Source organism: Pongo abelii, chromosome 16 (assembly GCF_028885655.2).
Source record: "Pongo abelii isolate AG06213 chromosome 16, NHGRI_mPonAbe1-v2.0_pri, whole genome shotgun sequence".
In the NCBI taxonomy this organism is placed as follows: Eukaryota; Metazoa; Chordata; class Mammalia; order Primates; family Hominidae; genus Pongo; species Pongo abelii.
Genome location: NC_072001.2, coordinates 76,337,687 through 76,357,783, shown reverse-complemented (window position 1 = coordinate 76,357,783; position 20,097 = coordinate 76,337,687). Strand labels below are relative to the sequence as shown.

Sequence of the window (20,097 nt, the reverse complement as noted above, 5' to 3'; positions counted from 1 at the left end):
GGTACTGGTGTAGAATGGAGGAATCAGTGTAAACATCACGGTTTTATATAATCATAGATATAAAAATATATATGGATATCTATATAAATATAAAAGTATGTGTGAAACATGTATACATTTTGTCTAGTCATTACATATTCATTTATATATATATATATAATATACACCTATATATTTCCTAGCCCTGTCCACAGAGAAGGTCCAGCATCGATATCACTTCAGTAGCAATGTTACATATGGTGTCTCTACTTTTTCTGAATAATTTCTTGGAGAAATGGCCAATTCTAAGAATGCAGAAGGAGAGAAAGCACAAGATGAACCTGGTACATCTTACGACATAAAGAAAACTGTCCAAAGAACAATGTGGACATATCAAAAGGGCATAGAAGTCAGACTGAAGGGAGCTTCCTCTGATTAAATCTGGGATAATGGTATTAACATGCATTATAATCCACTGAATAAAACAAGAATCTGTTGGTTCATGCAAATGTAAACAAATAAGTGGAAGAAAAGGAAAAGCTCTACCTTACAGAAATGATGGAACTAGAAAAATCACCGTTTGACAGTAATAACTGACTCAGGTATGAATCCTCAATGGATACCAAAACTTGTAAACAAAAATGTTATGAGGAACAGTATATTTACAGAGTATCAAAGTATCTCTTTCCAAAATACTCATTATTAACTAACAAAAGTACCAAGCTTTACAATGAAGAAACACTGCACAGACCATCTTAAGTAGTAAAAGTTAACATCACCAGCAACAGAACAAAATATCACATGCTTCTTGGCATGATGCACTGAGAACACAGCATTTCTTCTGTGGTATTTCTCCCAAAAATGCAAAATCTGAATCTATTCAGGGAGAAATCAAACAAACCCAAAATGAGGCAAGGAAAAACCAAGTTATATCTAAAGAGTTTAAAAAGACACAGCTACCAAGTGAAATATGTAATCTTGGGCCAGAAGAAGAGTATGTGTGGGAGGAGGACAGGGGGGTACTCTGCTTTTGGTTTTTACTATAAAGAACATTATTGAGATAATCAGTGAAATCTAAATTAAACAGTAGTATTGTATTAAGGTTAATTTCCTAATTTTGATGGACATCTGTGGTTATCTAGGAGAATGTCCTTGTTTCAAAGAAATATACACATAGGTATTTAGGTGGCAGTTACAGGAAAACCTGTCTGCAATTTACTCTTAATGGCTGAGAAAAAATATGTATTTGGATGTATGCATATTTGGGGGGATAAGGCAGATATGATAAGATGTTAACAATCACGTAATCTAGGTGAAGGTATATGAGATTTCTTGGTTCTATTCTTGCACCTACTCCCTAAGTTTAAAATGATCTCAAAATAAAATGTGAACCAAAAATGTCATCATAAATATAGATGCCACAGGATGTAGTAGCTAAGAGCATCAGTTTTCAAGTCACATATCTGAATCTGAATCCCAACACCACCACTTCATGGGTGTATGAAGTTGGCAAGTTATTTAACCACTCCCTAAGACTCAGTTTCTTCACGAGTAAAATGAGAATAACAGGCCTCACAGGATTGTTAAAAAAAAAAGTACTTAAAATAAGTAATTTATATATAGTATATTGCATAAACACTTAACTAGCAATTATAATATCTAAAAAGTGACTGCTATGCTCAGAATGAAACAAAATGTTTCTTTAAGGAAGAGCAAACAAATCACGAGAAATGATTACAGGTTTTCTAGTTTTATGATGGTAAATTAGTCCAAACATAAATCACACAGGTTTTATAGCCCTGCAATAAACTTTTTCTTTTTCTTCTTATTTTTTTTATTTCAAGGGGATTTTTGAAGGAAAAAAAATAAAGATAAAATTATCCAAAAAATCTGCTTTTTTTCCTTGAGCTCCCAAGATTTGACCAAAAATCTACTTAAGAAACCAGAATATCAGAAGAAAAGAATTAACAAAGATAAACACAGAATTTAATAAAGTTGGGGAAAGGAGGAAATCTTAATCAGTAAAACCAAAATATGGTTCTATTTTAATTTAATTTAATTAATTTTTTTTTTTTTTTTTTGAGACAGAGTCTCACTCTGTCACCCATGCTGGAGTGCAGTGGCACAATCTTGGCTCACTGCAACCTCTGCCTCCACGGCTCAAACAATTCTCCTGCCTCAGCCTCCCAAGTAGCTGGGATTACAGGCGGGCACCACCATACTGGCTAATTTTTGTATTTTTAGTAGAGATGGGGTTTCACCATGTTGGTCAGGCTGGTCTCAAACTCCTGACCTCAGGTGATCCGCCCGTCTCGGCCTCCTATAGTGCTGGGATTACAGGCATGAGCCACTGTGCCCAGCTCAGTTGTATTTTTAAAGAGTAAAAAATTCTTCCTCCTGAGGTCTCATGAAAATTAATAATTTTTAAAATGTAAGCTCATAAAAACATATGGAGAATTGGCAGACAAGAGATTTCAAAAAATTTCTGAGTAGGGAAAGCAGATGGAGGACTAGTAACTGACATAACACTGCAGCTTCCTGCGCTCCCAAGAAGGAAGCCAGTTGTCCTGCTGCCTCTGGAGAACTGCAGGAGAAAAAGGAGAGTGGGAGTAAGACCCGGAGTTAACGAGAAGATATTAACAATGTCTGTATTTAGAACACCCTATTAACCCATCTCTGGGCACAAAATACTCACAGCCAGCATACTGCCCAGGCAGAAACACAGAAATTTTGGTTGTGGAGAAATGAGACAGCTCAGAGAAAAAGACCTCTCATACTTAATTCTATGAGCTACCTATTTAATGTTCTTTCAAAAACTTCCCTTCTTGCTTGACTTGGCTACAATCAGTTTCTACTGCTTGCAAACAAAAAACTCTTAAGAGTCTTTTAGAGTGGCAATTTGGCAAAATTTTTTTAGGTTTTATTGAGATATAATTTATATACCATAAAGTTCACTATCTAAAGTACATAATTTAATATTTTTTAGTATATGAACAAAGTTGTGTAATCATCACCATAATCTAATTTCAGAACCTTTTCATCATCCCGGGAAGAAATCTTGTACTCACTTGCAGTCACTCCGCATAACCCATACCTACCCCACGACACCTAGGAGTGGAACTGCTGGGTCATATGGTAACATTCTGAGGAACTGACAAACTAGTACCTTGCACACACACACACACACACACACACACAGTGTATCCTATGATCCAGCAATCCCAATTCCAGTAATCTGTTTTATAGAAATAAAGATTTGCAGAAGGCAGTTCACTATAGTATTGCCTAAAACATCCAACAATTTTAATCCATTTTTCATCAATAAAGAAATCTTCAAATAAATCACAGTATGTATATCTAGACAATGTAAACTATGCAACTATTTAAAAGAACTTTTATTTAATCCCTTGGCTTAGGCATTATTTACTCCTGATACCTAGGGCCAAGAGTGGGTTAAATAACTTTCCTACAGAACCCTGTATGCAGTCACCACAGAATGTATCACCTTCTATGGTGCTGCTTGCTTAGATACTGGGTCAAAAAAATGCTTCCTGAAGGTATCAAAGCTAAGAGGAAGAATGGACAAACTTAGCAGAGGAGAAGAAAGTGAGGAAAAGGTGGAGGATAAAATTAACAGGCAGTGGGGATGCCATGAGCAAAGGCTGGAAGGCAGAGAATAAATGAAAGGAAACAAAACACTCAGTACTGCCAGTGCTTAAAACTGTGGTGAGGGTGATGGTGGATGTAGGGGACAGGGGTGGGAACAGAGGCAGGGTGAAATGTTAAGAAATAAGGTTGGAGAAGTGGAGGACAGCTCATAAAAGGAATCAACAGGCCTGTTATTTGAAAGTTAGATGTTACCTTGATGGTGTTTACTGGAGGATCACTGAAGGGTGAGAAAGAGTACTCCAGCCAGGGTGGAGACTGGACTGGAGGAGGGGAAGAATAAGGTAGCAGGCAGATGCTTATAAGGCTGTGGTGAGGGAAGACCGGGATTAGCCTCGGGAAGGAGAAAGTAGATTAAGTACAGAGAAATTAGTAAGCAGAATTCACTGGATTTGATGATAGTATGTGGGGGGACAGCTGAGAGGAAGGAGCCCATGAATAAAGCCCAGATAAGAAATAGTTAAGAACTTAAATTATAAACAGACACTGACCTAAGTGACATTGTAGAGGCAGTCATTATACTAATTTATTTATGAAACATGTTGGAGAAAGCCTGGCATATAGATTATTTTTTAAGGGAGAGAGAAGAAAGAAAAGAAAAGGAAGAAAAATAGAAAGAGGAAAGAAGGAAGAAAGGAAGGAAGGGAGGGTAGAAGAGAAGGAGGGAGAGAAGGAAGGAAAGAAAAGGGAAATTGGCAAAAGGACCTGTTTTTTTTCTTCTTTTATTTTTCCATCCTCAATCTATGACTATGGAATAATTACAGAAACTTTTTGTCACACCCAAATTCAACTTTGAGTATTTGTCCCCAAAGAGGAAAAAACCCAGCCATTATGCTCTGAATGTATGAGCAAATATACTCTGGAGTGAGCATGAGATGGGAAACCATAATCCTGGAGTAGGAATGAGATGGGAGACTACTGTCTCTGAGGTTCTGTCTCTCACGTGGGCGTTTCACCAAGGAGAGAGTAAATACAGGACTTAAAGATAATATTTTTGTATAACATGACCCTTCACAAAAACTATTTCATCTGGTACTCAAGTAAAGAAACACTATCTCAGGAATGCTAGTATCTACTACAAAATAGACATGACTTACTTAGAAACCACATCTTACTCTTCAAGATCCCTAATTTTTCTTACACTTTCCACCATTCTTCAAATAAGGATACCCTGAAAAGGAGGGAAAGTTCCTCTCTTTATAACTTTCTGCTCTCTACCTTAATATACACTCTCTAGATTTTAAAACAATTAATCCAATTGAATGTCATCTCCTTGGTTAAGGCATCAAGGAACCAGGATTCTGACTTTACTGCAAGTTTTACAAATCCATACTAAATGGTTATGCTGGGTAAGATAGAAGTTGGCCGTCAAAGTGATTTAATTTTCCTATACCACTTCCTCTGCCACTTCCAAGTTTAAAAGGAGAAAAGAATTGCTCAGTACTTCTGATAGCAATATTAAGCCATCAGACAAGTGGAAACACGCTACAGTTTATTCTCTACGGCACTGAGCAAGCCCTATAGCAAGGTCCCATACACAAAGTATATGCACAATTGATATCTGTTAAATGAGTATATTTGTTGCTACTAATTAAATGAAAACTCCGAGAGAACAGTGCTTTTATCAAGATGTATGTGTTATAAATATTTGAAAATGCAAAAAAAAAAATCACTTAAAACTTACCTGCTACTGTGAGCTTCGCTGTTCTACTGACAATAGTTCCAAGACTCTCAACAGTGGCCACACACTGATAATAACCTTCATCAGGTTTATTGTGTTTGGAATGCACCACATTGCTGATAAATAAAGATCCATCTGGGAGAAGCTGGCGTCGATCATCTGATACTAAGTTTAAAAAAGTTCCATCTTTTTTCCATTCAATTTTTGGAGAAGGCTCAGAATATGCTGAACAGTTTAATATAACAGAAGAGCCTCTAACTGAGAGTGTATCCACCGGCTCCACCAGAAAATAAAATGGAGTGAACGTTCGAATGCTGGCTCCTACAAAAATAAAGAAAAAGAACAAAGTTAAGCAAATCTTTCTTCTACTATTTCTGTCAGAAAATATATTACTAACAACTCCAAAAATTATTAACTGTTGCTCTTTGGATGTGACACATAAATATAGTCATCTCACTATAAATGTCTAATAAATAAGATTCACTTTTAAGTAGGAAACCAAACTTTGACCCATTTAGAAGAACATTAGGGGGAAAAAAAAACCTTCTATCTGAGATAAACAAGCCTGGTTAAATGACATGAGTATCTAATAAAAGTTTTATTTCAAACCCTAGAATTAGATTCATAAATACTTTAAGTTACTGCATTCAAAGTGAAATTCTCTGTTGAACATAAAAGAGGCAGAAAATGAAAATGATTCTTAAGAGGTATCTTTTTACGTTTATTAGTTATTTGTATTTTTTTCATAAATTTACTATACACACACTTTGTCCATTTTTCTAGAGAATTTATTCATCTGACTGACTTAAAAAGCAATCTGCTATCATATTTTACAAATATTCTTTTTTCCATTTGACTTTATAATATTTGTTATAAGAATAAATTTTAAGCTACATAAAACTAAACGCTATACTTAGGTCTTTTTTATCCCAAGATTATAAAAAATTTCAGCCTTGCTTTGTTCTATTACTCTTGTGATTTTCTACATTTAACCTTCATCTAGAATTCATTTCAGTGTAAAGAGCACGGAAGGAATTAGCTTACTTTCTCTAAGTCCCTGTCAGTTCTTTGAACATGGGAAGAACAAAATTTAAAGAAAAATATTTGTTATAAACCTTATACTCTCAGCCTGTTGGAAAGCTTTCCAACTTAAAGCTTTATCACTTTTCTTCAAGAAAACTTCTGACCAATTCCCTTGTAAACAACTCAAGTTGTCATCAGCTTTCATGTGAAAAATCAGAGAAACCCAATCCAGCAAATGAAACTAAGACTGTTTTTCGAATATATCTACACACCTCTTTATAATTTATTTGCATTATGAATTTAAGGATGACATAAATTCGATATTATATAATGAACAAATAGCTCTAAAGAAATATAAAACACACTGGCAGAGGGAAGGAAATAACATTCAATTGTTTTAAAAGTTTTCCAATACTTCAATGATAAACAAATTCTAATTCTAATCAGACTAATTACACTTTCCCAAACACCACAAGCAGGTATTAGAAAAGAGGTGGCTGGGCACGGTGGCTCATGCCTGTAATCCCAGCACTTTGGGAGGCCAAGGTGGGTGGATCATGAGGTCAGCAGTTCGAGACCAGCCTGGCCAACATGGTGAAACCCCATCTCTACTAAAAATACAAAAATCAGCCGGGCATGGTGGCACATGCCTGTAGTCCCAGCTAGTCAGGAGGCTGAGGCAGGAAAATCACTTGAACCTGGGAGGTGGAGGTTGCAGTGAGCCAAGATTACACCATTGCACTGCAGCCTGGCAACAGCGAGACTCCGTCTCAAAAAAAAAAAAAAAAAAAGAGTGTTTCAGGTCTCTATGCCCATTTAATGACCATGAAATTTATTTCATTTTTCAAGTCTTAAAATTCCTGAAAATAAGCTTAGAAATTTTTAAAAAGTAACCTGCAATTAGTTTCTTAATACTATCAAAATGTTTATGTTGCATTAGTTTACTGGAATCATAGTAGAATAAACACATAAACAAAAAGTATAAAAAGATAGCTAAACTAAGAGAAATTACCTTTATATCTTTACTATGTAACTATTAAATCTCTATTATACCCCCCAAACTTAACTCAGAAACTTAAAAAATAAATGTGTTAGATTGGTGGCTAAAATACACAAATCAAAAATCTGAAATATTGTATTACTGATAATAAAATACATTTTATTTCAAAATGACAACACAATTTTTGCCATTTGAAAAAATACCCCCAAAATTACAATTTAAATGTTTGGCAGTTTAACACTGTCTTGCTTTTTATTTCATTTTTAAAATTGAGCCAGGTTGAACAACAACAAAAAAGTATATGTGTCTGAAAAATTAAGAGCGAATTACTATTTTATCAAAGATAAGATATTTATCTTATCTTTGATAAAATAGATATTTATCAAATATCTATTTTATCAAAGAAAAGCTTACAAATGCCTTTCAAAATCAAGGCACTTCAAAATTTTTACAAAAAGTTACTTAAATATTTCTGTATATAATTCTGTATTTTGTTCTCTCAGTAGGAGGGCAGTGACCTAAGATATCCTCTCTTCACTTAAAACCCCTCAAAGCCTTGCCGTTGCCTTTTACAAAGAAACCTGAAGAAACTCCTTTAGTCGACTGCCACATCAGTCACCACCTGATCTAGCTTCTGCCTATTTCCAGCTCCACTTGCATTGCTCTCCCAGTCAGTTCCCCACAGCTCCTGCCTCTTCACACAAGCTATTCCCACCACCACTCCTTTTCAGTCAGTTCTCAGTCTTCTCTCAAGCTCAGCTTAAATATCCTTTGCTCAGAAATGCTGTCTGTCCCAGGTGCCCAGGCAATGTTAGTTTTGCCTGTTCTAAGCAAGCATGGTGTATGCGCTACCTACAGAGCACTCCAAATGTTCTTAATCTTTGAATATTTGTAATAACTTTAAGTTAAAGTAGAGAGGTTCCCAAACTTGCTTGGCTCCTGGTACCCTTATTTTCTCTATAATTTCTTTCAAGAATTCCATAGGTCAAAAGAGATAGCTAACCATTGTATTTTTTTTACCAGTTAGGTTCAAACAAAATGAGTATCTATGTCCCAACAAATTAACACCTTTTTGAAAAAATAATACATGCAAACTGAAAAAAAAAAATATATTCATTTTAAAATAACCACAATTAGTTACTATGGGATGTTTGCACCTATAGGGCCCTGCACAACTTCTAAAACTTAGATGCTATGCAACTAAACACTGCCACCCACATTTCCTGTTCCACACTGATTTTTGCATAGTACTTGCTTTTTAAAACAGTAACCACCAAAAGCTCAACTTCACAAAGATATCACAGGTACAAAACGAAGATGGCACAATCAGATGTTGAAACTGTGAACTACCTTGAGCTAGAAGTTCGCAGTGTCCAAAAGATGTCGCCATGTTTCCCTAGAAGTTTGAAATGACCCTGGGAGTTCTCTGAGGTGCCTTTGGGTATCTCAGGGTATAGTTTGGGAACTGCAGGCTTATGATCTATCTTTCTACAGTTTTCATTTGCTATATTCCCAGTACCCACCTAGCATGGTGGATGGTACCAATCTTTAGATTACATAACCAGATAACTTCTAAAAACTTCCAATGGTTAAAGTATTAATGAGAGACTGCAGGTTCCACTCTAATAATGGCCACTTAGTATCACTCCCTTCCATGCTAAGACTTAATAACAAACAGTTTTTGTAAATTCTGATGAGTGTTTACAAAACTATATGGAAGAGCAAAAAAAAAAAAAAAAAAAAAAAAAGCCAGTAAGAGCCAAAGTAATTCTGCAAAACAAAGTAAAGGGACTCCACTCGTTAGTTACCAGTATGTATAAAGCTATAGTAACTAAGCCACTGTGGCTCTGGAGCAGGGGATAAAGACACATAACAGGCTATAAAGCCCCCAAACAGAGCTATATATATTTGGAAACTTAATATGTAGTAGAGATGACATTTTAAATCGATTAAGGAAAAGGATGAACTAACTACTCAATAAATGTTACTAGGACAACTGGTTATCCATAGGGGAAAAAAATGAGATGCTTACTCACACCATGTAATAACAGTAAAAGCACTTACGTGCTTCTATGTACCAGATAATGTTCTAAATATTTTCTACATAATAACCACTCATTTAAGCTTCACTATTATCTTACAAAACAGGTACAAGAATCAGCCCCATTTTAGAGAGGAAAACAAAAAACACATAAATGTTAAGGACCTTGTCAAAGTTCGAACAGGTAGTAAATCACAGAACCAGGGTCTGTGATCTTATACTACATTATTGTTAGCTATTTGTTCATTATCTGTGATCTTATACTACATTATACTACAATGCCACTCAATACAGACATAAAAATGTATTCAAGGCCTATAAAAAATGCAAGTGATAAAAACCTTAGAAGAAATTTTAGGAAAATACAAGGATAATCCTGGAGTTAGGCAACCTTTTAAATCAAAATAGGAAACTAAAAGCTAGAAAAGAAGATGCATGTTTTACTTTATTGCATTAAAAAAATAAAAAAACTTTTTATGGCAAAATACCATAACAAAGCAAAAGACAATGGATTGGGGGAAAAATTGTGTCACATATAACAGGTAAAGAATTTAAAAGGTTAAACTGCTCAATACAAAACTGGGTGAAGCTATGTTCCAATAAAACTTTATTTATACAAATAGGTGGCTGGATGGATTTGATCCATTTATTGCAGTTTGCTGATCCTTGCCTTAGAATATTATCCAGCAAAAAAAATGAGTGGGCTACATTTCAGTTGATGTAGAATCAGTTCTGTGAAAAATGAATAATGCAGATGAGTGTAAATTATATAATTTCATATGTATATGATTATATGGGCATTGAGAAAGGTAGGAAACACGTACACCAGGTTGTTACTACTGGTTACCGGGAGGGGAAAGATAGGAGAAAGGGAGTGGAGGAAGGATAAAAATCCCCAAGCAGATAAAATAGTTCCATGATAAAAATCTTCTTGTATGTATAATCCACTTATAAATACTACACTGGCTGGGTGCTGTGGCTCACCCCTGTAATCCCAGCACTTTGGGGGGCCAAGGCAGGTGGATTGCTTGAGCCCAGGAGTTCAAGACCAGTCTGGGCAACATGTCTAAACCCCATCTCTACCAAAAAGCAAAACACAACAAAACAAAAATTAGCCAGGAGTGGTGACCTGTACCAGTAGTCCCAGCTACTTGGGAGGCTGAGGTGGGAGGATCACTGGAGCACGGGAAGCAGAGGATGCAGTGAGCCAAGATTACACCACTACACTCCAGTCTGGATGACTGAGGGAGACCTAGTCTGGGTGACTGAAGGAAACCTTGTCTCTAAATAAATAAATAAATAAATAAATATTATACCTTTATATGTGGCAGGTGTGATGTATGTTCACACTCATGTAAATACCTAAACATTTTTTAAATGGTCACCAAAATAGGGATTATCTCAAGAATTTCAGTTGATTTTTAATTTTTTCTTTCACCTTTGGTATTGCCTAAATATTTTACATAAAAATAGTATTACTTAAGCAGAAATATAGCTATCTTCATTCATAAATTCATACACACATATAGTCTGCACAGGAGAGGAACATTATGAAAAGTCTGGGGTACATTTGTATGCTGAGATTAAAAGAGTGTCAAGATACATAAATAATAAAAAATGTATGTTCAAAATATGTAGAGTATGACTCTTCTGATATTAAAATATGTACACATGTACAGACGCTTGTGTGCCCATATTTAAATGCAAATACAAAGGGAAAAGACTAGAATAACAAACACTGAACAGTTAACATTGTTTTCTCCCTGGGGAGAGTAGTGGGTTTGAGCTGCCAACGGAGAGCGGAGAGCATACAGGGAGAACACTTTTTACTCCATGTATTTCTGTATTGCTACTTTTATATACATATATGAACAATTGCATACACATTCTTCTTGTCTTTTTTTTCAGTAACAAAAATTTTGTTGGTGGTGGTGGTGAACAACCCTTTGCTGGGAACAGGAGATTATTTTCTAAAAGATCTATCACCATTTTCTTTACCCACTGTTTGTTACAATAAAAGGGTTATCAAACACTCACTCCTTAGCTGACTTTGTATAAAAACTGGCTTATACTTCTCCCCAGGAACCTGACTCCCAGCCATTTATATTTGCTTAATTTTGGTTTAGTATGGCCAGAGTCACTGGATTCCATTTTGAAATAGGTTTAATGATCCTATCTAATATCTTCTACATTCCCAAGTCTCTTCAAATTTCTCACGTCTTAATGGAATAGCTCTCACTTCTGGATAGACTATTCCTCACATTCTGATAGAATACTTCACACTTCTTGATAGAATTCCATCTTACAGAAAGAAAATATCCACAGGGAACTTCTTTCTGTTGTAACTCCCAACAATATCAACAAATCATATCTCTCGGTGCATGTCTTAATTGTGTGACCAGTAATAATTCTAAACTTTATTGTACCCAGAGTAAAACATTAACATATGGTATTTGAATACTTGCAGAAAGAAAATGAAATCTGTCTTATTGCCAAAAGAGGTTCAAAGTTTAGTAGTAGCAGAAACTCAGGGCAGAAGGATAAGCTGCATTTTTATATACCTACAAATGCAAGCATTCTGTATAATGTTCATTGTAAGAAAAGTATCACTTTATTATAATAAGCTAAGACACTACTGTCAAAGGAATTCCTTTTTTTTTTTTACTACTTGTTAATGTTTCTTTCAACCATCCCATCCCTTCTCGTCAGTCTCCAAATCCTACATGTCATCCATCCTGATTCTTTAGTGTCCACTAACACTATGCAGTTCAGACTATCTTGCTTCAAGTTCTCAACTACCTTAGAAAATTAGAAAATTAAAATAACTTAACATTCAAAGATCTCAACAACATTCATGTTATCAACTAAGAATAGGCAACACTTAAGAGTTAACAAACATTTTCCACCCTGTTTTGCTACGTAACAGTTAGTGCTCCTGGTTCCAGAGCTCAGTCTCTCTCTGCCCTGCACAGCTAATTTCTCCAAAGACTGATCTACCTCAGACACATCATCTTCCCTATATTTCAACTTTACAGAACCCCTCTCCTGGGGAAAACATGCAATTAATTGTTAATATTATACAGATCATTTTAATTGTCTGATAAACATATATGCTTTTAAAACTTCATGGCATACAAGTAAGTATACCATAAAAACAGTGAATGTCAATGTCTAATGAAAGCTAGATCTGAAATTCTTGTTCAGGATTATAATGTCCTATAGGGAAATTCTAGGGTGATTCAATTTCTATAGGGTAATGTACTTTGATACATTGTTCTAATTTACAGCAACTACCTTCCCAACCACTCCCCCAAATAAAAAAAAATCTAAATTCCTTTATTCCACAAACATTTATGATAATAAGACTGCCTTCCTTTTCTTCAATTTTCAGCCTTGTTCTTCTCCCCCCTCCATCTCCCTCCCTGCAAAAAGACACTAAAAAAAAAACTATGGGACAGTAAAGTCAGGCAGACATATTTTTGAATCCTAGCCCTTCTGTGCTAGTTGCTTAATTTCTCTCTGTATCTAAAATATCCTCCCCCATCAAACAGGAAAAATTATGTCTCCTTTCAAGGAAATTTCTGTGAAGATGAGAGAGAATTTGTATAAAACTCCTCACTGCTTGGCAGATAACAGGTCCTCAATAAACAATAACTATTCACAGTTCAAAAACCTATATCTCCCCCCAAATCGCTAACAATCACACTTTAGTTTTCACAATCACACTTTAGAAGTTGTTATGTATAAAATAATATGGACTGTACTTTTACTCATATTTTGACAACTGTTATGTGTAAAATAATATTAAGTGATCTTAAAACCAAGTTTGATCATCTTTCTTCCCTAATCTTTCAAGAACTCCCCAGTACAGCTAAAATAAAATCCAAATTCATTACCATGGCCTGCCTACAGGATCTGGTTCCTGCCTCTCTCCAACCTAATCTCCTATCACACTTCCTCTCACTTCTCTCAATGGGCTGTGAATAAGCCACATTACTCAGTCTCTTGAACAAGCCATGTCCTTTCTCACACTGGGGCCTCCGCATGTGCCATCCCCTCTGCCTGGAACACTTGCCCTGCACCCCCTCTCTGTCGCATGGCTAGCTTCTTCCTTCATGGTTTAACTGTCCCTTCTACAGAGGCCTTTTCTAACAACTATTTCTGAAGAGATCCTAGTCCTCTATCCTTCTACGCTATGTGTAATCTTCACAGCAATTACCTGTTTGCTTTTTCCTCTTTTCTAAGGTCTATCTTCCATGAGCAGGCTAGACCATCAGAGAGTATTAAAATGACCCCTGTCTTACCATGGCTATTTGCACCTTGGTTTTTGTTTGTTATTTTGTTTTATCCTTTTTCAGGATCCCATAGGTAGGAAAGGTGCCTGGGCCAAGATGGAATTAAGTATTAGTGACACTTAATGACTGTGGATAACATCAAATCTCCATTGCTTTTTCTAACATCAGCCTTAGTCTCCAAAATTTGATCTCAAGATGACTTGAAGTCTGTCCTTTGTAAAAATGTTTTATGTAACTTCTTAAAGTACCATAAATAACTAAACTTAATATTTTATATAATTTCTTCATGATGTGCAAGAAGACAAGGGGCAATATGATAAGCTGCAACAGTACCATTAATGTTCTAACCAGTTACTTGGAAATTCTCCAAAACAATTCTCAGGAAAAGTCCATTAATAATAAACAATCTTAGCAATATTTAGTTCATATTTAGCTATACTTTAGCTCAAAACTGGGGGAAATCTCAATTGGTCATTTTTCATTCTGCTAGATGAGAAAAATATAAGAATTTTCACATTAATTACAGAACTTTCATGAAAGCTTTTGGGTTTTGTTGTTGTTGTTTGTCTTTTTGGTACAGACAGGGCCTCACTATGTTGCCCAGGCTGGTCTCAAACTCCTGGCTTCAAGTCATCCTCCTGCCTTAGCCTCCCAAAGTGCTGGGAATGCAGGCATGAGCCACTGCACTCAGCCTGGAAATATCTTACAAGCCACTTTTTAATACTGGTGGCCAGAAGATTCTAAGAGTAAGACCCAATACTGATGCACATTCACCCAATACTGTTGCAAAGTCTTTCAAATTTCTGAAATGAGTATTTTTCAGTTCCACTTTTGTTATACTGACGAAAATATGGCTGCAATGATAATATAATGTAAAAATTAACTTGGAGGTACAATTCAATCCCCTGAATGATGGTACTGCTTTACACTGTAATATTCAACTACCACCATTTCATTTTAGCAACATCACCATCTTTAGGAATGCTGATTCGGTGAATGCTTACAAAGGCTTCAACTAACGGGTACTTCTTTGTTTAATGATGTTTTATTTTTCTACGATGGGCAATGATACTTTACTAGTATTCTAGGTACCAAACGTTATATCACAGTAAACCGTCAAATTATTTTTAAACAGGACATCTCCTTTGTAAAACTTCATTAAATACTCCCTTCTCTATCTTCTGCAGTTATTACGACCTAATATAAGACTGGATAATCAACAAATCTGGAAGCCATCCTAAATAACTCTGAACTAGATACAACTACACTTCATTAATCTTCGAGATCACCTTAATTTTGTATGTGAATCTGTTTTACCTTACTGCTACAATTACATATAGGCTTCTGTGGGAGAGGTATTTGTTTTACAAAGAAAAAGCAACCCAATATATTGTAGCTCTCAGTCTTTTGTGGGTTTAAAAAATCATAATGATAAATCTCTCATTAACTCATTGCCATTTGCGGAGGTGCTGGGTTTTCCCATTCATTTCAATAAATTATGGTAACAAGGGGAGAGAATGCTTGAAATTAAAACTCTCCTAAAAAATCTATTTCATCTTATTGGTTTAGAAAGTCACTACAGAAGAGTGTAAAGCAAGGGACTGAGGGTAAAACCAGCAAGATATAAAACAGAAGTCAAGGGATCCAATATCTAGTCCTAGCTTCCCTAACAAAATACAAGGACACTTCTAAGACAGAATGGGAATTATTGGACGAAGTCTAAAGACATAATGATAAGAGTTAACATTTACTAAGCAATTACTATGTGCCAGAGACAGATTCAGTGCTTTTCCTACGTTAATTATTTCAATTCCCCATCCCTAGTTAGTAAGAACTATTATTATCTCCATTTTACAATGGGAAAACTACACCACAAAGAGAATAAAGAATTTGCCCAAAGTCATGATGCTAGCTGGTGAAGAAGACAAGATCTGAACCAAGTTAGTCTGGTTCCTTCGTGCCCAAGATTGTAACCACCAGATCTGCACTATCCAATAGGGACAGTGATGTGTGACATGTGGTTATTGATAACTTAATATAGCTCATCTAAATTAAGATTTTAAGTAGTACAAAATACACGCCACATTTAGAAGACTTAGTGCACACACACAGAATGTAGAATATTCATCAATAATTTTTATACTAATTACATGTTAAAATATTTTGGATATATTCATGTAAATAAAATATATTAAAATTAGTTCCACCTGTTTTTTACCTTTCTAATGTGCTATCTAGAAGATTTCAAATTATGTATTTGGCTTGTACTATATTTCTATTGTACAGCACTGCACTGGCCTATGTTACCCTTCATTAATGTGTTTTAAAATAACCAAGTTCTCTAATAAAAAAAATTGTATTATTTCTGGAAAAGGTAAAAGATTAATATGAATCATGACAATAATTGTGAGGAATCAAAGCAAAGCTCTTTCCCAGCTGTCTAATATAACTGGTCTGACATTTAAACAGTAAAAATGAAAGGATTTTTAAGTGACTACCAGTACCCTCTCTTTAGTGCCTAATCAGAAATGTCTATTTAGAAAGGAAAGTTTTTAGAAACTTTTCATTAAAACCTCAGTAATAACTGATTCATTACCGATGAATGCTCAAACCACTGGATAAAAGAAGTCACACAATTTGAGTTTCATCCACAAATCATTAATTACAAAGGGGAAAATGTACCTTCACAATGGACAGATTTGGCAGATACCATCTTAACTAAGTGATCAAATTCATTATTAACAGTAGTGGGACAACCTGGCTTCATAAACATCCTGATGAGATGCAATAAGCAGCATGTAGTATTCTTGCCAAAAGTGTCTAACCTAAATCTAAGCATGAAAAAATAATTACACAAATCCAAAATGTGAGATATTCTACAAGACAACTACCCTGGACTCTTCAAGTAAAATAAAGTGAATATCATAAAAAACAAAGGCAATAAGAAGACTGTCCTACATGAACTAATGAGACTAATGAGAAACAAGCAAATGCAATGAGTGAAACCTTATTGGATCCTGGGCAACAAAAAACATTTGGAGAATATCCAGATGACCTTAAATGTTGAGTATATTAGACAGCATTACTGAGTTAATTTTAATTTTCTTAGATGTGATTAATGATATTGTTATTTAGGAAAATGTCCTTATTCCTAGATACTTTTATAATATTAAGACATCAAGAGAAAATACTGCATTGGGTTGTTGTCTAAGCAATTACAATACACCAGAAACTACGCAACACGCAGCAGGCACTCTTATGCGTATAGACTCAAGAAATCCAATGCCCTGCCCAGAAAAGTAATCATTCGCAGAAAAGTAACTCCTCTGGCCCAACTGAAACAGTGGACATTTGTTTGGTTCTTTATCTTTTCTGTTCATCCTTTAAGCAACCCCATATCATCCTAACAAATGCCGTTTGTACTTAAGTTAGTTAATGTTTCTGATGCTTATAATGAAAACACTTCACTGATACTCTAGGTAGGTAAGATTTTTCAAGAAATTTAATAAAATATTTTCATATAATTAGAGTTCAAAATTAATAAAGTGACCGCATTTTTCAAGAGGTGCTCTAAATATTCTGCCTATGATATGGTTTGGGTCTGTGTCCCCGCCCAAATCTCATGTTGAATTAAATCTCCAGTGTTGGAGGTGAGGCCTGGTGGCAGGTGATTGGATCATGGGGGCGCATTTCCCCTTGCTGTTCTGGTGATACTGAGTGAGCTCTCACGAGACCTGGCTGTTTAAAGTGTGTGGCACCTTCCCCTCCACTGTCTCTCCTGCTTCTCCATGTGAAGATGTGCCCTGCTCCACCTTCACCTTCCACCATTATTGTAAGTTTTGTGAGGCCTCCCCAGCCATGCTTCCTGTATAGCCTGCAGGACTGTGAATCAATTACACCTCTTTTCTTCAGAAATTACCCAGTCTCAGGTAGTTCCTTATAGCAGTGTGAGAATAGACTAGCAGTGTGAGAATAGACTAACATAGCTTATTTCAAGTAACTTCATCTGTTGACAATCACATCAATATTATAGCTATTTGATGAGAAACTTTTTCTAATTTTAGCATCTATGGCTTGAACTTTATAAAGTACGATGAATAAAACATATCCTTTCTTAATAAAAACAATTATACCATAGAACACCTATTATTTTACTTTTCTATTTTCAAAGCTAACCATTACTTCTCACTGCTATTTCTAAAGTATACCTCCACTAGTCCTTGATTACCACAGTTCTGTTTAGGGAAACTACATAAGAAAACAAAAAAACTAAGAATTAGATTTGAAGGGTTTGAACAATAACCTAATTACCACAGAACACTAGGTCCAGAAAGGTATATTACATTTTTAGATAGCTGAGTTTCAAGAACTTAAGTCAGTAATGTCAGTAACATCCAAGATTTCTGCACTTGAAGGGCTCTTTAAAATAATAATTTGGCCAGTCACAGTGGCTCACACCTGTAATCCCAGTACTTTGGGAAGCCAAGGCAAGATGATCGCTTGAGCCTAGGAGTTTGAGACCAGCCTGAGCAAGACAGTGAGACCTCCATCTCTACAAAAAGTACATTTAAAAAAATTAGCCTGGCACAGTGGCATGTGCCTGTAGTCCCAGCTACTTGGGAGGCTGTGGTGGGAGGACTGCTTGACCCAGGAGATCAAGGACATAGTGAGCCATGATCATGCCACTGCGTTCCAGCCTGGACTACAGAGTGAGACCCCATCTCAAAACAATAATAATAATTTATACATTCTTTCAAAAATATTACTAAGGATCTACTATGTATAAGAATAAAATTATTTTTCTTTTGTTGCTTTTGTTTCTTGCACCCTAACCCACCTCCATCCCCACGATACACTATTAGCTCAATGAGGGCAGGAACCCTGCCTGGTATAGAGTGGGTGCCACATGCCAAGCACCTAGGTTAAGGGAACAAGACACTATCTGCCCTTAGAGTGCTTATAGTGGAGGACATACACAATGATATGATCACAGCCACAAACACAACCACAGAACAGTGTGATAGGAGCCATGACGGGATATGTACGAAGTACATATGTACACGAAGAGAATCTAACCGGCCTAGACAGTCAAGGAGGACATTCCTGCAAAATGACATGAAACCTCAGGAGCCAGCCAGTGAAGAGCAGAAGACACTCTGTCAAAGGAACAGTAGGTGCAAAGGCCTGGAAATAAGCTGGCAGTGGAAGTGGCAAAATACTCAAAGAAATTCACAACTGGGAAGGCAGTGACCAGATAGTGATGATTTCATACACTAAGCTAATAAGTTTGGAAGTAAAGAAGAGTTGGCAAGGGTCTTGAAGGGCTTTAAGATGGTAAGTAAAGATCACATTTACTTAATATTAAAAGGATCATTCTTACTGCGAAATGGAGATTAGTTTAAAGGGAACAAGACTGGAGATAGGGAAACCAGTTGGGAAGCCACTGTGGTAATCTCAGTTGAAACCTACTGAAGTCCTGTTTAGGAAAGCAGCAACAGTGACAGAAAAAAAAATGGCAGACATGATGAATTTTTAGAGTGGAATCAGTAAGTCTTAAGACTGAATAAATGCGAAAGTAAGGTGAGTAAAGGAGGGGAAAGGGTGATGGGGTAGTTGAAGATGAATGACAAGTTTTTAGCTTGGACGATGGCTAAATGGTGGTGCCAGTCACTGAGGAGGAGGACATGATGAAGGAGATCATGTGTTCATGGTAACATGGAGAGTTTAAGGTGCTTATGTGGAGGACATATAATCCTGGAACTCAGGAGAGATTCAGAATGAAGAATACATGTTGAAACTGGAGTTACAGGAAAAGATGAGACAGGCAGAGAAATGTAAAATCTGAAGAAAGCTGGGGACCAAATTCTGTAGAACACCAACATTTAAGAGACAGGCAGAGAAGAAAAGCCTGAAAAGGCCACAGAGGTCGGAGGACAAGAGAACAGGGCATCCCAAAAGCCAAAGGAATATATCAGAAAGGAAGATGAACTGCTGAGAGTAAAACGCAGCCATTCATTAGATAGACAGACCCCCATTCATTAGATATACATTGAGAAAGTCACTGATGATCCAGGCAAGAACAGCTCTAATGTAATACTATAAACAGATGACAGACTACAACACACTAAGGAACAAGATGGTGAGTGAAGAAGCAAAATGTAGACAGTGTTCTTGAATTATAGTGTACATTCTAATTACCTTGTTAAACCTTATTAAATTTTTTTTTTTTTTGAGATGGAATCTTGCTCTATAGCCCAGGCTGGAGCGCAGTGGCATGATCTCGGCTCACTGCAACCTCTGCCTCCTGGGTTCAAGCGATTCTTCTGCCTCAGCCTCCCAAATAGCTGTGACTACAGGCATGTGCCACCACGCCCAGCTAATTTTCATATTTTTAGTAGAGATGGGGTTTCAC

At 36.1% G+C, this 20,097-nt stretch overlaps 1 protein-coding gene across 19 annotated transcripts in view; it reads right to left on the bottom strand.

The window, feature by feature from the left end:
* The window catches only part of NEO1 (neogenin 1), a 252,634-nt gene that overhangs the window by 181,228 nt on the left and 51,309 nt on the right, over positions 1-20,097 (bottom strand). For all 19 annotated transcript variants that reach the window (XM_063716713.1, XM_063716716.1, XM_054531649.2 and 16 more), the window contains one exon: positions 5,330-5,647. In XM_063716713.1, coding sequence (XP_063572783.1) covers positions 5,330-5,647 — 318 coding nt within the window. The remainder of the gene's footprint in view (positions 1-5,329; positions 5,648-20,097) is intronic.